The sequence below is a fragment of the Acinonyx jubatus genome, chromosome F2 (genome assembly GCF_027475565.1).
Source record: "Acinonyx jubatus isolate Ajub_Pintada_27869175 chromosome F2, VMU_Ajub_asm_v1.0, whole genome shotgun sequence".
In the NCBI taxonomy this organism is placed as follows: domain Eukaryota; kingdom Metazoa; phylum Chordata; class Mammalia; order Carnivora; family Felidae; genus Acinonyx; species Acinonyx jubatus.
Window position 1 is genome coordinate 68731152 of NC_069394.1, and position 17293 is coordinate 68748444.

At 38.3% G+C, this 17293-nt stretch overlaps 1 protein-coding gene across 1 annotated transcript in view; it reads right to left on the reverse strand.

Annotated features, from left to right (window-relative positions):
- NKAIN3 (sodium/potassium transporting ATPase interacting 3) overlaps window positions 1-17293 on the reverse strand; it is a 696415-nt gene that overhangs the window by 141766 nt on the left and 537356 nt on the right. Inside the window, exon 4 of the mRNA XM_053208019.1 lies at window positions 452-649. Coding sequence (XP_053063994.1) covers window positions 452-649 — 198 coding nt within the window. The remainder of the gene's footprint in view (window positions 1-451; window positions 650-17293) is intronic.

The following is a 17293-nucleotide window of genomic DNA, read 5'->3' on the forward strand; positions in this document are numbered from 1 at the left end:
GAAATATGAAGCTTATTAGATTGATCAAGCCATTGGATGTGTTTGCACCCTCCTTTCTCTGGAACGGATGCGCATTAGTTAAAGAATGCTTTAGAAGTAGAAGCAGTAGCAGACGTGTAAGCAGAAGAACCCAAAGTAGAGAATGGGAAAGGCACTGCTTCTGGGGGACGGTGATGCTATTTCACTGAATGGTGTATATTGTATCTCAAGTTAGAAACTATAGCGAAAACTATTTCTAAAACAAAGTGTCCGGATACCAAGAGGGAAGATGTAGCCTCATTAAGCACAGCTACTGTTAGCACAATTGCTACTATTTCCATTATTTAGAGGATGTTCTCCATGTGCTTATTTAAGGCATTATCTACCAGATGGGTGTGGACAGCAGGTTTAGATACAAAAATGCCAATAAAGGAGAGTCTTGATCAGACAGTGATTCATTGGTGCTACTTACAGAGAGTAGTATCTGGACAGCGCTGTGGATGACCTCTAGGTACTGGAAGTCCACAATGCAGCCTGTGACAGAGACGTACGTGTAATCATCCATCATGCCGTGGGCGGACGGAGGCAGCACTCTTCGGACACAGCCAGGCCCGTGTTCCCGCCACCACGACCGGTGCACAGAAATGTTGAATGTCATCAGATCTGTATCCTAGGTGGGCAGGAGACGAGAGCAAAAGGAGACAGTCCTATCATATCATGTCTCTGATTTGCACTTTAGGAAGAATTCAGGATGGAGAAAATTGTTGAGAGGACTTACATTTCAGGTGCAAAATAACACAAGACAGAACCACAAATGGCTATATACACCATATGCCTAAACGACTGGATTATAATCGTTTAACATAGATACAACCTTTGAAAAATAACATTTTAAGGTTAGCACGCCTCAAAAATTGAGAGGCAAGGTCCTCTACATTTGTTCAAAACAAATTATTTTATTCATTGTGACTTTTTGTCTGCATTTTCTTGTTCATCATCATCGACATCACCTTTATGGGCTAACATGAGTGCTTTTTAGCATTCTAGCCATTGTTCTAAGCACTTTTCATATACTATATCCTTAAGGTCCATATAGATACTAGTAGTAACCCAATTTACAGTAAGCTGAATAGTAGTCCCCTCAAAAGACCTTCATGTGCCTCTCTCTGGTACCTGTGAATTTTACCTTCTTTGGATTATCTGAGTGGGCCCTAAATGCAATCTCATGTATTCTCATGAGGGGGAGGCAGAGGGAGATCAGACACAAGGCAGAAGAGGAGAAGGCAATGTGACCATGGAAAATTGGAGATGGGACTTATGTGGCCACAAGCCCAGGAATGCTGGTAGCCACTAGAAGCTGGAAGAGACAAGGGACTATTGTCTTCAAGAGGTCCAGAGGGAGCATGGCCCCGTCAACACCTTGATTTCAGCCCAAGGAAATTGATTGCAGACTTGTGGCCTCCAGAACTGTGAGATTAAGTTTCTGTTGTTTAAGACATCAGGTTTGTAGTAACTTGTTACATAGCAGCCGTAAGAAACTAACACACGTAAGGAAAGGAAATCACAGAGAGGCAAAATACATTGCCCAATTTAATGAACAAATTACATAAATTGCCTATTTAATGACAGACCCACAACTTGATCCTCTGCAGTCTGTACTTTCAGCTCTGATGTGGTACTACCCCGTTGCCTATGGTGTTCTCCCTCCCAAACCTTTACAATTCCTCATACCCTAAATTCCTCCTCAATTCCGGAAAACACCACTGAGAGCCAGAACAAAAGAACCAAGAAGGCAATCCTTGGCATTTACATATCAAAATAAGCTTTCAGAGCTCTTTAGCAGAGACAACAGCCCAGGTGTTTATCCTCAAAAGATGCCCATTAGTATTTTGGTGGAATGTGAGCCTGGAACAACTGAGATCAGACTGTTTTTGCTGTAACAATGGATTGAAAAGAATAGGTAAGGAGCCAGCATCTTGATTCCCAAAAAACTGACCTCAAGTCCTGGCCTCTCCCATTCTGCCCACTGAATCCTATCTTTCCCCATCATACTGTCTTCCTTTTGCTGGAGTGTAATCCCCAATAAAAGCCTTGCCCAGAAGTCCTGCGTGGCCTCTAGTTAATTCCTATTGCTTGGTGAGCCCAAGGGCCGTGGTTGCTAACAAAACTACTATTATAGGCATGCCTCAGATTATATCACTATTAAAACATTTTATATCTCTTTTTTTCTTTTTTGGGTTGTTGGTTTGTTACACATATCATTCAGTTACCTTCACAGTTACAGCACTTTATTGATAATAAAACATTTTACATCTTTTTTTTTTTTTTTGGTTCTTGGTTTGCTACCTGTATCATTTGCAGTGCCCTCTGAAGGGAGAATATTATAGAAAAATAATTGCTTTAGCTAGTGAATTCAGTTTAATGCAAGGCAATTTACCTGCAGGCAAACAGCACACTGACTGCTCCCTTTCCTGACCATCAGATTTAATCTCTTACAGTTAGTCATGATCACAACCAAAAAACTATTATTTCCCGTTTTAATAGAATTCATTAGGTTCAGGATGAACTGGAGTGATCTCAAAAGTCATAGCAATTTCTGCTTTTTAAGTATTCTTCCCCAGTAGCCTTTTCTATTGCTGGACTCTAAATTCCTTTCGATATGATTTTGACTGAAATTTATATTACACAAATAAAACAAAAGTGAATTTATGAACTCATGGTATGTATTTGCTACACTCATAAAATCCCTCTGTGTAGTTCTCACTTAATTTGCTGGTACTATAAATATTTAAAAACTGTGCTGTTTTTTGCCATGACTACATTAAAATGTGAATGAGAACATCAATAGCATCAAATTATACTTAAAGCTTAAACTTCTAACTTAAATTTGCAAGTGTGTGTCTGATTTCAATCCCCTTCAGTAGCTAGATTTCAAACATTGCAAAAACCCTTAACACATAATAACTCAATTTTGTATATGAAGCACATCAGAAGAAATGCAGAACAAAAAAAACTATAACAAAGTTTTTTATGAAAAAAAAATACAGAAGGTCATTTACTTTGTTTAAGCTGTTCGTTAGCACATCAAAGCCTATAGATTTGAAATACATGGGTTAACGCTAAACCTGGATCACCAAAGTGATCCTTACAAATAATTTCAAGGAGCTCAAAAGTCGTTTCTCTTTCACTTCTTGGAGTTAGAATAGTATAGTGATGATTTAAGCACAACATGCTTAAGAAAACTGGTGACTGACATCCTTGTCATTTTCTTTAGAATTTAAAAGATTTCAACAATGATATTTACATTTATGCAAGCGTGGGTGATTACCAAGGGACAGTTTGGAGGACAAAGAAAGCAAGGAAGGAGAAGAAAAGCATGAAACCCAAGCAGAGGGGCTTGGGATGCAAAGGGCAGCCTGGAGAGAGAGAGAACACATCAAGGCTAACAGAAGAGAGAATTTCAGGGAAGATGGTAATGCCATAGACTCAAAACCTGGTTAAAAAGAACCACTGAATTTGATGACTGGTTTGGCAGGGGGAGGGGGGATGCCTTATGAAATGCAATGCCAGGAGAGCATCGAGAGTAAAAAACTGGATTACAAGGAATAGAGGGGACTGAGAGGAGAGAATTTGGTGTGTTTTTTCATGAAGTTTGGGAGTCAACGTAGTGAGAACACAGGATGGTGGCCTCAAGGGTGGGCAAGGAAAGCAAGAGTCCCTCCAAGGAAACATGTGGAGAACCACATGCCAGCTGCATCTGCTCACATGCACAAAGCTGTGACTTAGAAGAAAATTATTGCAGAATACCTGTCTCCCCCTAATATCTATTTAAGCAAATATTGAATGTTTAAAAGTACTTTCATCTCTCTAGTGTGAATTCCAAACTTGTTCCCATTTCCTTCAAATACTTGAATTAAACAAAAAAGGAATTTCCAGAATTCTTTGAAGTGTTGTTCATCAACCGTGTAGGTGAACATGCCTGCCCACATTCCTTTCACAATAAGTGTAGCCGCAGCACTGGAATCAGCTCATGTCCTAAAAAAGCTCAATATTCACTTCTTTTATGGTGTATCACTATATTATCTCTTATTAATCAAGGAGATAGTCTCTGTCTTATTCTTATTCTATCTGCTTTTTTTGGGCATGTGTCTAATTCAACTAACTCTCTCTACTTCTAGAAATGGATGCTCAACTGCTAATGATATTCTTTTCTTTTTTTCTGTTTCCTTAATTGTGACTCAAAGAATCATTGAATCCACTCTTACATAGTTATCTCCTTTCTTTGTCTTTTTACTCAGTCTTATCATAAGCCAGGACATTTGGAGATGAACGTGTATTTAACAAAATAGATTTTACTCAGTTTTAAAGAGTTAGCATTGGGCTTATATTTAGATAGTAGACTTCATGTTAGTTGAAACTTCTTTTGAGATACTCGTTCATCTCAGAATATGAATTAGACAAGTAAGAACAATTTGCTTACATTTCTAATTATTTTTTTTTTCACCAAAGCACTAAATATTTTAGAGGGTACTATGGATCCATAGAGTAAAGGGCAAACACAGTGCTTGGTAGTGAGGTGTAAGTGTTTAGAGCATGTAATACAAAGACTAGGTACCAGTTCAAATATATTAACAATTACATGTTGTTTTCCTTAAAGATAGGTTTAAAAGATATTCAAGTTTCCATTGGGAAGAAAAAGTCTGTCATTTGCTAAGTCATAATCACTCAGTCTGTGCCATTGGTTCTGAATACAAAGAGCAGTTTGCACCTATAAATACAGAGAACAAAGTGATGGTTACGGTGGGGGGCGGGTGGGGGTTGGGCAAATGGGTAAAGGGGAGTGGTAGGTACTGGCTCCCAGTTTTGAAATGAACAAGTCACAGGAATAAAGGACACAGCATAAGGAATATAGTTGATGATTTTGTGGGTACCTTGGTGGCTCAGATGACTAAGCGTCCAACTCTTGATTTTGGCTCAGGTCATGATCTCATGAGCCCCATGTTGGGCTTGGCATTGACAATACAGAGCCTGCTTGGGATTCTCTCTCCCTCTCTCTCTCCTCCTCCCCAATTGGCACACACATGCTGTCTCTCCCTATCTCTCTCAAAATAATGTTTTAAATAAACATCTAAAAAACCACATTGTAATAGTATTGTATGGTGAGAAGTCGTGGCTACACGTTTGAGCACAGCATAATGTATAAACTTGTTGAATCACTATGTTGTACAACCGAAACTAATGTAACATTGTGTGTCAACTATACTCAAATTAAAAAACTAAGAGAAAAAAAGCAGTGTGCAGAGTAAGTGGCCACTGGTTACTCTGACCTCCTGTTTCCCATCTCTACAACTAGGTATTGCTGGGATTTTTCATTTCTGTACCATTGGTCATAAACCAGAGGCAGAGCTAAAAGTAATGAAGCCTTTTGTCTTCATCCTGGGGCTTAATTCCCTGAATTGAACCACAACAGGAAGGAATGAAGTCTCATCTATCCATCCAATGATATTTATGGAGTTTCTAATGTGAGCTATGTGTTGGGACGTAAGATTGAACATAAGAGATCTTATCCCTGTCCTCATGGAACATATACTCTAGTAGAGAAGATAGGCAATAAAGTAAACAACTAAGTAGGCAGAATAAGTACCCATTGCGAAAACTAATATAAAGGAAATAACGTGCTGGAGAGTGGCTGGGATGTGAAATGGAGTTCCTCCCTAATAGGTCGCCAGAGAAGACTTCTCCAATAGCGGATATTTGGGCTAAGACCTGTTAGATGAGAAGGAACTAGATGTGTGAAGATCTGGGGAACGAGTGTTGCACACTGATGGAACTCCAAGTGCAAAGATCACGTGAGGGCAAAGAGGTGTCAGTATTCCTGGTACCGACTGAAGACTGGTATAGCTGGAGGGAAGCCGAGGTGAGGATAAAAGTGGTGTATGATGAGGCTGAAGACAGGCAATGAGCCACGGCAGAGTCCGGTTGAGAAGTCAAATACCAACATCATCTCCTGTGCATTCTTAAAAAGATAATTCTAAGAACTGTAAAGAGGATGGGTTTGACTGGGCAAAACTCGGAGCCAGGTAGGTGGTTATGATAGCAGGTGAGTGTCTTGGAGAAAGGCGGTAGCAGTAGAGGGAGGCAGAACAGAGAGGTGAGACATATTCTGGAGGCAGAATAGCATGTGGGGCTGAGAGGAAGAGATAAATGGAGGACAACCATCTCTCATCGGGTGGCAGCCGCCTGTCAGCTGATGGCAATGCCCTGAGGAAGGCCACTCCAGCAGCAGCATCATTGCGGGGCTGGAATTGGGCACATCGGCCCCGTAAAGGGGAAGGGACGGGGCCCGAAACAGTATGTCCCAGTGCATCTTTGTCAGCTTGGCATTGTAAAACCATTTTCCTTATGTGTAGGTTAAAAAAAAAGGAGTCGTCATGTTAAATGGTGTTGGAAATACAAATTTTCGGTGTAAGAGAAGAGAGTCACTTATCTCGATGAGCACTGAGTAATGTATCGAATTGTTGAATCACTATGTAGTACACCTGAAACGAATATAACACTGTATGTTAACTATACTGGAATTAAAATTAAAAAGAAAAGAAAAAACAGTTATAAGATCAAAGAAATTAAGTGAAATAGTGTGATTTGGAAAACAAAGACTTGACTGCTCTTCCAGAAATTTCTTCCAGAAATTTAACTAATATATTTTACTATCCACATGCTTTTACTTTCGAAATAAGAACTAAAATATTGCCCATGATCAATTAATCTCAATAATGAGGAAACCAGGGGTGCCTGGGTGGCTCAGTTGGTTAAGTGTCCGACTCTTGATTTCAGCTCAGGTCATGATCTCATGGCTTTATGGGTTCAAGCCCCGCATCAGGCTCTGCGCTGACAGTGTGGAACCTGCTTGGGATTCTCTCTCTCTGCCCCTCCCCCACTTGCACTGTGTCACCAAAACAACTTTTACTATCATGCTCTGAGCTTTGGTTCTAGTCTGTTCAGTCATACAGTTCATTGTATAATTTTCATGGAAATGGCTAATATTTGTGTTCCTTTCTTTTGTTCTCATTTTTTAACTTATTCAACTGAATATCTTAGTCCCATAATAAGTAGCACTTTAAAAAATAATTCTAGGGACGCCTGGGTGGCTCAGTCGGTTAAGCATCCGACTTCGGCTCAGGTCATGATCTCACAGTCCCTGAGTTCGAGCCCCGCGTCGGGCTCTGTGCTGACAGCTCAGAGCCTGGAGCCTGCTTCACATTCTGTGTTTCCCTCTCTCTCTGCCCCTTCCCTGCTCATGCTCTGTCTCTGTCTCAAAAATAAATAAACATTAAAAAAAATTTAAAAAAAATAAAAAATAATTCTATTGCTGAGTCTTTTATTTATATTCATATCTGGATTAGCTGACTTTTAGAATTAGTACAGTTTTAGTCTGTAAGTATATATAAATTCGTTGTTTTGTATAAATGATTAATATAAGCTCAATCCCCTCAGTCTTTGTGGGTTTGGGGCTATGTGCACAGCACCTTATACATGGCAATAAAATTGTATCGCTGCAAAAAACCACTATGATGTTAAGACTGAACTGAAAATTTCAAATTGTGCTCATGATTCGAAATGATTATATAGAATGTGTGTGTGTGTGTGTGTGTGTGTGTGTGTGTGTGTGTGTGAGTGATCTCTGTTCACTGAAATGGCCTAGAAGCAATGTCACTCCGGTAGCAGCAAACATCTCTGGTTCACACTCCCCAGTATAAGAACCAAGGTTTTTCCCTGGAGAAATGCTAAATACAGTGTGGTACAAGGAAGGAACAAAGACAGTGTGAAATATACTTTGTCCTAGAAAGCAAGACAGTTTAAAAAAATTGATGAGTCATGTTGAAAACATGTGGGAACCAGTATGTAGGGTCTGTTATTGGCTGAAGTTATAATAATTGGAACATCAGAAAGAATAATGTTTAAGGCTGACAAAATGCATTGAATCAATGAAAATCTGTGACTCCATAATGATCAAAAAAGAAAGGTAAAAAAACTCATTGTTAATATTTAAAGCAGCTACTTAAATAAGACTTCTGTGCCTTCTGCTCAATTTTGCTATGACTGCTCTCTCTAAAAAGTGTTTCTTAATTATAAAAAATAACTGCACTTGAAAAAAATGACTTAAGAGAAAGAAGTAAGCATTTATTTTGTCTTTTTCCAGCAGAAATTCTAAATCAAGTTAACCAAGCTGGTGAAATAAAATTCTACATTACTGATGAGTGTCAGGCAATAAAGATAGAAGGAATAAAAGAATTTAAAAAACCACATTTTTGCCAATTTTAACAAAATTGTTTGATTCTTGTAAGGATTAGCAATTGGTTATTTAAAAAATTAAGTAAATAATTAATCCACACAGTGCCAAAGTACATAACACAGATTTATTTTTAGTGTCAAACAATACTTCTAGAATAATAGTAACAATAAATATATCACATTGAGGGTAAATGTATAGCATTAAATGTTTTAGTAGGAAAGAAGAAAGGCTAAAAATTAGTGAGCCAAGCATCTAGTTTAAAAGTTTTAAAAGACTAACAAGTTAAACTAAAGATGTTAGATATAGATTTCATTAACAAATATTTGCTATGTGCCTATATTATTCGGGGATCTAGATGAATCCATGAACAAAACAGACTAAAATCCCTGTTCCATTGGAGCTAACATTCTCATATGGGAAGATAGACTATAAACATAACAAAAAAGCACATTTCATGATCGAAGATGAGTGCTATTTAAAAAGAGTAAGGACATCAGAAATATATAATAGCAGAAATTAATTAAAAAATCAAAGATCCAATAGATAGCAAAACAAAGACCAAATTTGTATCTTTAAAAATCTACAATAAACTTAACTACATCCTAGTAAGAATGATCAAGCTCAATATGACTTGCCATTGTTCAGTGTGGTACGGGGGCCAGTCATATGCAGGATAATCACTAGTCTACCAGAGAATAGTGTGGCAACATTGAAAAGTTAAAAATGGGAATGCCTCTTGATTCTGCAATTTTATCCCTCTGCCTTTATCCTAGCTCACATATCCACCTGTATACATATATGAGTCTACTTAGCAATGGTGTTTGCAACAGCAAAAAGTTGAGAACAAGCTAAATGTCTATCAGGCATTAATAAATTGGTATTCATGCAATTGAATGCTATGTGAAGTAGAAATGAATTAAATAAGCTTATGTATATTCAAAAGGATGGATCTCTTGAGCATGATGTTGACAAAAAGAATCCAGTTGTGGACAAAATATTGTATGACTTCAGTTATATAAAGTTTTAAAAGTTGCACAATACTATGCATTTTTTTAGGAATGCATATATATATATACATATATATATGTGTATATATATGTATATATATATATATATATATACACATATGGTAAAACTTTAAATAAATATAAAAACATAACAAATAAATGCAGAATACAGAGTGAAAAAAGGGATCATGGAACAGTAAACAAGAAGGGTTTAATTGTGAGGGAAAAGTTTTATCTTTATTTCATTGGTGATAAAATGAGTATTTGTCGACTACTTCATTATTCTTTATTAAGTATTACATACTGCTTGAAGATAAAATTTTTTTTTAAAATATCCCTCTATTTCTCTCCATTCCAGTTGCCACTATCCTAGACTGGCCACCATGGTTTCTCTCTGGGACAATTGCAGTGACCCCTAAATGTAACTCCTGGCATCTCCTGTCTTCAAATTTATTTTCTTTATTACAGCCAGAATAATATTTTCTAAACCCGAATGTGTTGACATCACTAGTTGTTTAAAAACACTTCAAGGGTTTCCCACTGTCCAAAGATAAAAGGTTATCCTTGGGAAAGCCTGAGGGATCTTTAGTCACTTTTGCAGACTCCTTGTTGTCCTTCTCTTCACAATCTGTGCTCTAGCCATACCAATCCCTTTCCCCAAATGAACTGTTCTGTCTAACTTGTTGGTCTTCACACACCCTGTTCCCTTTTTATAGAATATTGTCTTTCACTCTTACCTTCCATCCGCTTTCCTGCCCCTACAAACAACCCTTCCCCATCCTGGTTACCTGGCCAACTCCAATTTCTTTTTAGGGTTCAGCAGAGATATCACTTTCTTTGGAAAGTCATCCCTGGCCCCTGGAAAGTCTGGGCAATATAACTCTTCTGTGTGCTTCCCAAGTGCCCAATTCTTCCACCTAATTTTATAGCTTTATCTGGGTAGAGATGACACATTCTTTTTTATAATCAGTTTTTTGACTAACCTACAAGATTATAAACCAACTATAATCAGCACTGTTTTCCCATGCCAAGCTCACAAAAATAGCTCAATATATTTTTTTAATCAAAAGAATGAACAAACCTAACTGCTAGTTTTTTGAGGCATGATTTCAGTTGAGAATTGAGAAAAACTTATAAAACAAGAAATCAACTGCACATCCCTCAAAGTGCCTCTTTATGTTGCTAGTGGGAGTGTGAATTTGTGCAGCCACTTTGGAAAGAGTTTTGTATTCCCACTGAAGCTAGATAAGTATATGTCTTAGGACCTAGTGTACCTACTCCTGAGTATGTAGCCAGGAGAAATGAATGCATACATCCACCAAAGACCTGAACAAGAATGTTCTTAGCATCTATTTGTAGCCAATGCCTGAAATGTATACCAACAGAATAGATTGAAAACATGTGGTATGTTGTTAAAATGGAAGCCACACAACAACAAAAGAGAATGAACTGTTGATACCACAAGGACATGGTTGACTCTTATGGACACGATGTTGAGTGAAGGAGGTCAGACTCAATAGAGATATACCATATGATTCCATTTCTATGTCCAAAGAAAGGCAGGACTGGGCTGTGGTGATGAAGGTGGAAAGAGTGAGCATGGGTATCACTGCAGGGATGGAGGTTGTCTCTAAAGCTGGAGATCACATGGTGTTGGTAAACCATATGACTTCTAAAGCTTCACAAACTTTTTTTTACATATGAAAAAAGTTGGAGTTGCAAGGTTTCTCTTTCCTTTTTTAAATTTTTTAATGTTTTTATTTATTTTGAGAGAGAGAAAGAGAATGAGTGGGGGAGGAACAGAGAGAGAGGAAGACACAGAATCCGAAGCAGACTCCAGGCTCTGAGCTGTCAGCACAGAGCCTGATGTGGGGCTCGAATCCACCAACTGTAAGATCATGACCTGAGCAGAAGTGGGATGCTTAACTGACTGAGCCACGCAGGCACCCCATAGGGTTTTTACTTCCCTGTTGCATTCATCTTGGAATTGACATGAGTCTTATCAAATGCATTTCTTAAGAAAGGTAAGTATGCAAAGGATCAGCATCTTTCTCATATGGAATGAAAATAATTGAGGCACTGTGCGTGCATAGGTAGGAGGAAAAGAACCACGGCCAAAGACCTAATTTCCTTCCTTAAGTCCGTTTGCGTCATTTGATACAATTGGAAGCAATCATACAAAAACTTGCGGTTTCCTAATAATGACTGAAGAAATCATTAGTTCCTTTGGAAGAAATGTACTACTCGTGTAGTAAAAATGAAGCCACTTTTACTACAGGGCCATTTGGCCCTGTAGTAAATTTTTACTGTAGTAAATTTCTACTACAGTGAGAAATTAACAAAAATCTGCTATTTGCAAAAGAACTTATATTTTTCTTTTAAATGTCAAGCTCCCAGTCTCTTATTTGTGTTTAATTTTTAGTTGTCCCTTTATTAGCCGTATCTTCCTGTACACTGGTTTGTCTACTTTTGATGTGCCTCAGGTCCGTTGGGCAGAACCAGAGATGTCCTTGTGAAAACAGCCCTCCAAAGACTTCAGAGGACTTAAGCACTGAAAACATTTCACATATTAATTATTTGTGAAGGGATAACGTACATTCACAGATATCAACATTTCTGGTATGTAATTGATGCACCTGATTACATTAAGATTTGCCTACAGATGATTTTTAGAAAATAAGTACACCTATCATTGTAATCTATGAATTTTAAACACCTGTAGTTTACTTACTTAATTACCAAGCTCACTCAACACATCTGGCTTCTCTGTCTTTGTGTTGATCAATAATTATTTGATTACAATGTTATGCCTTTTATGCTAATCAGGATTTTGAGCCCATAAAGTTGTGCTACCTTTGGTATGCATGCTGGCGCTAATGTGTTGTATTTATAGCGTGGTGTATTCATAATTCATACATGCATATGCACGTATGCACACATTTTACTTAATTTGCACAACAGAAAATTTTTTTAATCTTTTTTTTTTTCTTGCTAAGTTTACCACCTGAAAAGAACACCCTTACTTATTTTTCAATTTTGTTAGGAAAAATTCTTCATTTGAGAAAAAAAAAATAGATATTTGTTTTGATGTGATAGAATTCTTTTTAAAAAATAAAAAGAAAAGTCATGTAGTCCTTTTAGTTGTTCCCTTTTTGAAAAGTGTCTGGATAAAAAGAACAATATTGGTGTTTCTGACCTATGAATGTGGCTGCTGGTGTGGTTGAAAACCCTCTACAAAAGAAGACTATTTTGTTAATTGCTTCCTTTGCTGAAATAATTGTGAAGGCTGGAAAGAGGTCTGATTAATTGCAAACTTGGATGTGGTAAAAACCTCTCTGGCAGGTTCTTATCTATCACCATCAATCTCAAGTTGCACAGCAACCTTCTTAGATGGCTTGTAAGAGGCAGCCTCTTGGGATATGGAAGTTTCAGAGACAGTGACTTAAATACAACTCTGGGTGGATATTCACTGTAGCAGAGGGATGTGTGTTAACCCATTCTTATTGCTTGACTCCTCATTAGGGTCTTGAAGGTTCCATACAAATCTTGGTGTGTATATGTGATTGGGGGAGTTATTCACTGTGCTGTGGGGAGGAGCTGAACTGGGAATAAAAGCCCAACTCTGCCCATTTGTAGCTATATTTTCATTTTGAAATATTGTTTCCCTGCATATCTCCCTAGATCCTTTGATATAAATAGGTGTCATCATACCAAGTTTGGAGACCCCTCATGTCAACAACACTTCTATGCACTTCATCCAAATAGGATTAAGTTATCACCAGCCAGATATTCCACAAGTGTATAAAGTGCAGTGGCCACAAAGGAGTCACCTAAATAATGGACTTTGTTTTGTTTTCGGGGCACCTGGGTGGCTCAGTCGGTTAAGCGGCCGACTTTGGCTCAGGTCATGATCTCGCGGTCCGTGAGTTCAAGCCCCACGTCGGGCTCTGTGCTGACGCTCAGAGCCTGGAGCCTGTTTCAGATTCTGTGTCTCCCTCCTCTGACCCTCCCCCGTTCATTCTCTGTCTCTCTCTGTCTCAAAAATAAATAAACATTAAAAAAATTGTTTTGTTTTACTACTGTTTGATTCTTTTGGGAATAATGCTATTTCAGGTCATTTCCCTTTTTTTTTTTTTTTTTTAATACCAGGGCGGAGTCATGGCCGTAGCTGTCTTAGGGTTCTAAGGAGCTCAGGGTGCTTCTCAAACATGAATTAGTTCATATTAGAAAGTGAATTCTTATTAGCAGTGATTAATCTTAATAATTTTAATTTCCCCAAATGAAGTAAAGATCACTTCTAGCTCTCTTTAGTTAGAGTTCAATTGGAAGTTTTCCAAAGAATATTTATTTATTTATTTACTTATTTATTTACATTTTTTAACATTTATTCATTTTTGAGAGACAGAGAGACAGAGCATGGGTGGTGGAGGGGCAGAGAGAGAGGGAGACACGGAATCTGAAGAAGGCTCCAGGCTCTGAGCTCTCAGCACAGAGCCGCATGCAAGGTTCAAACTCATGGACCGCGAGATCAGGACCTGAGCTGAAGTCAGATGCTTAACCGACTGAGCCATCCAGGTGCCCCACTGAAGAATATTTAAAGCCTTTTCAATTTGCTGATCATAAGGAGAAATATAAATTTCTGTTTTTCTTTATAGATAGCAGCTATTCTTAAACCAAAGCATCCAACTTGTCCAAAAGCATACTTAGCTACATTTTTTGTAAGTACTTAAATGAATATACATACTATTATCCAACCTCTTCCCCTTCACAGTTCCACCTGCACCCAACAATCCTCCTCCCATGAACTGGGATTATTTCCAGGGATTCTGGGTAGTTACTGTGGCTACATCTTTTGCAATGACTGAAACAGCAACAGTATGAGGCCATAAGTGTCTGTCTATGCTTGTCCTACTTCCCCTCTGTCTAAACACAAAGAGCTGTCAAATAGTGTAGGTTTCCTCCTACGAATACAGTAATTCCACTATACATATGGGTCATTATAAATTTAAAAATCTTATTAGGTCACAAGATTTTCCCCGAGAACGAATGCATACATTTTTCCTTGCTCAGCTCTGTAACAGAAAGACTGTTTATAATCATCGTTCTCCATCCATTATACAGCAAACAATATCATATTTTCTTAATTAGCACTTTATAATCTAAAAATATCTAGTCTATATTAATTATATTATCTTGCACACCAAAGTTATTTAGAACTATTTCAATTCAGAGCCATTTACGCAGCCATTATGTGACTCACACAGCCTGATGCATTTTCCCTATAAGAACGATGCTTTGAGTATCTTGTCCACCAATCATAAGTCCTGATGGCATCTTATTTGTTATTGGAGGATAAGTATTGTGCATCAGGGGCTCTGTGCACACTGAAAGGCCAAGGTTTGGAGAAGTGGAGGCTGGTTCAATCAGCAATCAGAACATGCCCACACCATCGCTGAGGCGGGAAAAAAACATCATCCACTAAGGGTCCAACTCCTTTTCTCAAAGTCTGGGAATGAGATATATGGTTTTTGAGGAAATCTAGGACTTTAAAAGTTAGTTTTTGGAGACTTTCCAGAAACAGATCAAACAGGAGAAGATTCTTTTTTACTGTCACAGCTGTCATTCTTTTAAAAGTCTGTTTCCTTCGTGAAGGGCACTGTTTCTAAGAGGCACGTTTGGTGGGGGAAGGAGAGCCCGTAGCATTCAAAGGCAGCAGTTGCACCAAGGACCAAGCAAGTGAGGCTGAAAAGGCACAGTTTGCCTGGCATTCTAATCATAGTCTCGCCAGTAAGAAAAAGGAAAAGAAAAATCTCCATATGGGCAACAAGCTATTGACAGACTTCAGTTTTAAACTTTTAACCAGAGGAGAACTGAAATAGAAAGGGCACTTGCATTCCCCCTATATTCTTAACAGGTTTCATTCTCATTTATATGTTTAACATTCTCTAATTTCAGGCCATGTGCCGAGTAGCCTGCAATACTTTAGGCAAGTTACATAAAATTTCGATTTCAACTTAAAAGTCCAAGTAGTTCCCTTATACTTTCTTTCTTTTTTTTTTTTAAGTTTACTTATGTATTTTGAGAGAGAGACAGAAAGAGAGAGAGACAGAGAGACAGAGAGAGAGATAGAGACAGAGAGAGACAGAGAGCATGCATAAGAGGGAGAAGGGCAGAGAGAAGGAGAAACAGAATCCCAAGCAGGCTCTGCACCATCACTGCCAGTGCAGAGCCCGATGTGGGGCTCGAACCCATGAACTATGGGATCATGACCTGAACCCAACTCAAGAATAGAGGCTTAATCAATTGAGCCACCCAGGTGCCCTCCCTTATGTTTTAAAATTGAGGCAATCTTCAGTAGAGAATTATGCTATATGGTACATCAGCCTTTATTTGGGGTATGTTACACATTTACATTTCCAGCTTCTAGATGTGACTCTGATCGAGTATATATTACCCCAGAGCCAACCTGCCCATGAAGAAAGTTCTGAGAGGGAAGGAATCTTCCCAAGTATCTATTCTCCATGATCTCACATTATATGAGAGACCAGTAAGTGCTACTATCTGGTCCTCAGGAAAGATCCACGAAGAAGGGAAGGCCAGATGCATAATACATACCAGATGCATTGTACGGAAGGATGGACCAACATCACATAACTCAGAGGAAGTGAAGTTAAATAAAAGGTTGCTGGAAAGATAGCAGCCCTGCTGGGCATGGTAACATGGGGAACACCCACCTCCCTCCTCTTCTCCACTTTGTCCAGAATTTAAATAGCAGCTTCTCTTTGAATCATTCGACAGATGGGGCTGATTTGCAGTAGGAAGCCCGGTAACTTGATGGCTTGGATCATGTTGCCTTTGGGGAGGAGTGTCTAGAAAGAAGGGCTAGAATGAAAAGGGGAGAGGAAAGAAATGCTGCCATTGTCAGAAAAAGATCAACCTAGGAGAAAAAGGGAATTTTATGGGGACCTTCAGTAGACCGGGAATCAACAGGTCAGAGCCATGCGTTATATAAAATGAACAAAAGACAGAATTTGAATTACAAGATAATAAATAATTCCATCGAGAATTTTTGTAGCTATTTGATGATTCATAGTATTCTTTGATTATTTATTTTACTCATGACCATTAATACTACTCTCAAATTCAGGTAGCTTATATTAGAATCCACTACACAATGCACATTTATTTATGAACATTTAGAAATAAACATGTTCCTATCACTTGATGTGAATGTATAAATGTGTTAGGCCATCAGATCATCATTGTTATTGAAAACATTCTGGACCATTTATATAAAGATTCTCACTATTGAATAAAGAAGGTTCTACTTTGGGGATATATAAATTTCCGCTTCTTAGTTTGATAAATACTTAATTTGGTCATAACTACACATAACACGAGGTTTGGTTTAGTGTTCATGTGTGAATTGTAATAAGTTTTTGCTAGGTCAATTCTTGCATCCCATAAACACATATGCAAGGGATTCAAGAGACTGTCAACAACCACAGCATCAGTGCTGGTGCTGGTCAAAATTTACTTGTCAGGCAAAACATAAGACAAATGGATTATTTGTGAACATTTTGCTAAGATTGAGAACAAAGCCAGATGCCCAGAGTAAATAAACAAACAGACAAACAAGATCTCAGCTGACTGTAGGACAATGATTCATAACACTAGCTCATCCCAGAACTCTTCAAAGCTTCTTGCTGTGGACTAGTCTCAAAGGCTCATTCCCAAGAAAATTTAACCAGGCTCCTAATCAACACAGAGTTGCTTGTGAACAGAATTAGAACACTTTCTTTTAGATTAGTTGCTTCTAATAGTTCCTAGATTTTTAATGGAGTGATGGCATGATGGCAGATTTCCCTGCCTTTCTTTCTCGCCCATACCCCCAGCTCTACATCCTCCCACGCACACCTCTTATCTCACAAGTACGAAAGACAGGGAGGAGACTCCAGGGACCTCAAGTTAGATGGGAAAGAAGAAAGAAAAAGATATTCCAAACAAGCCTCTG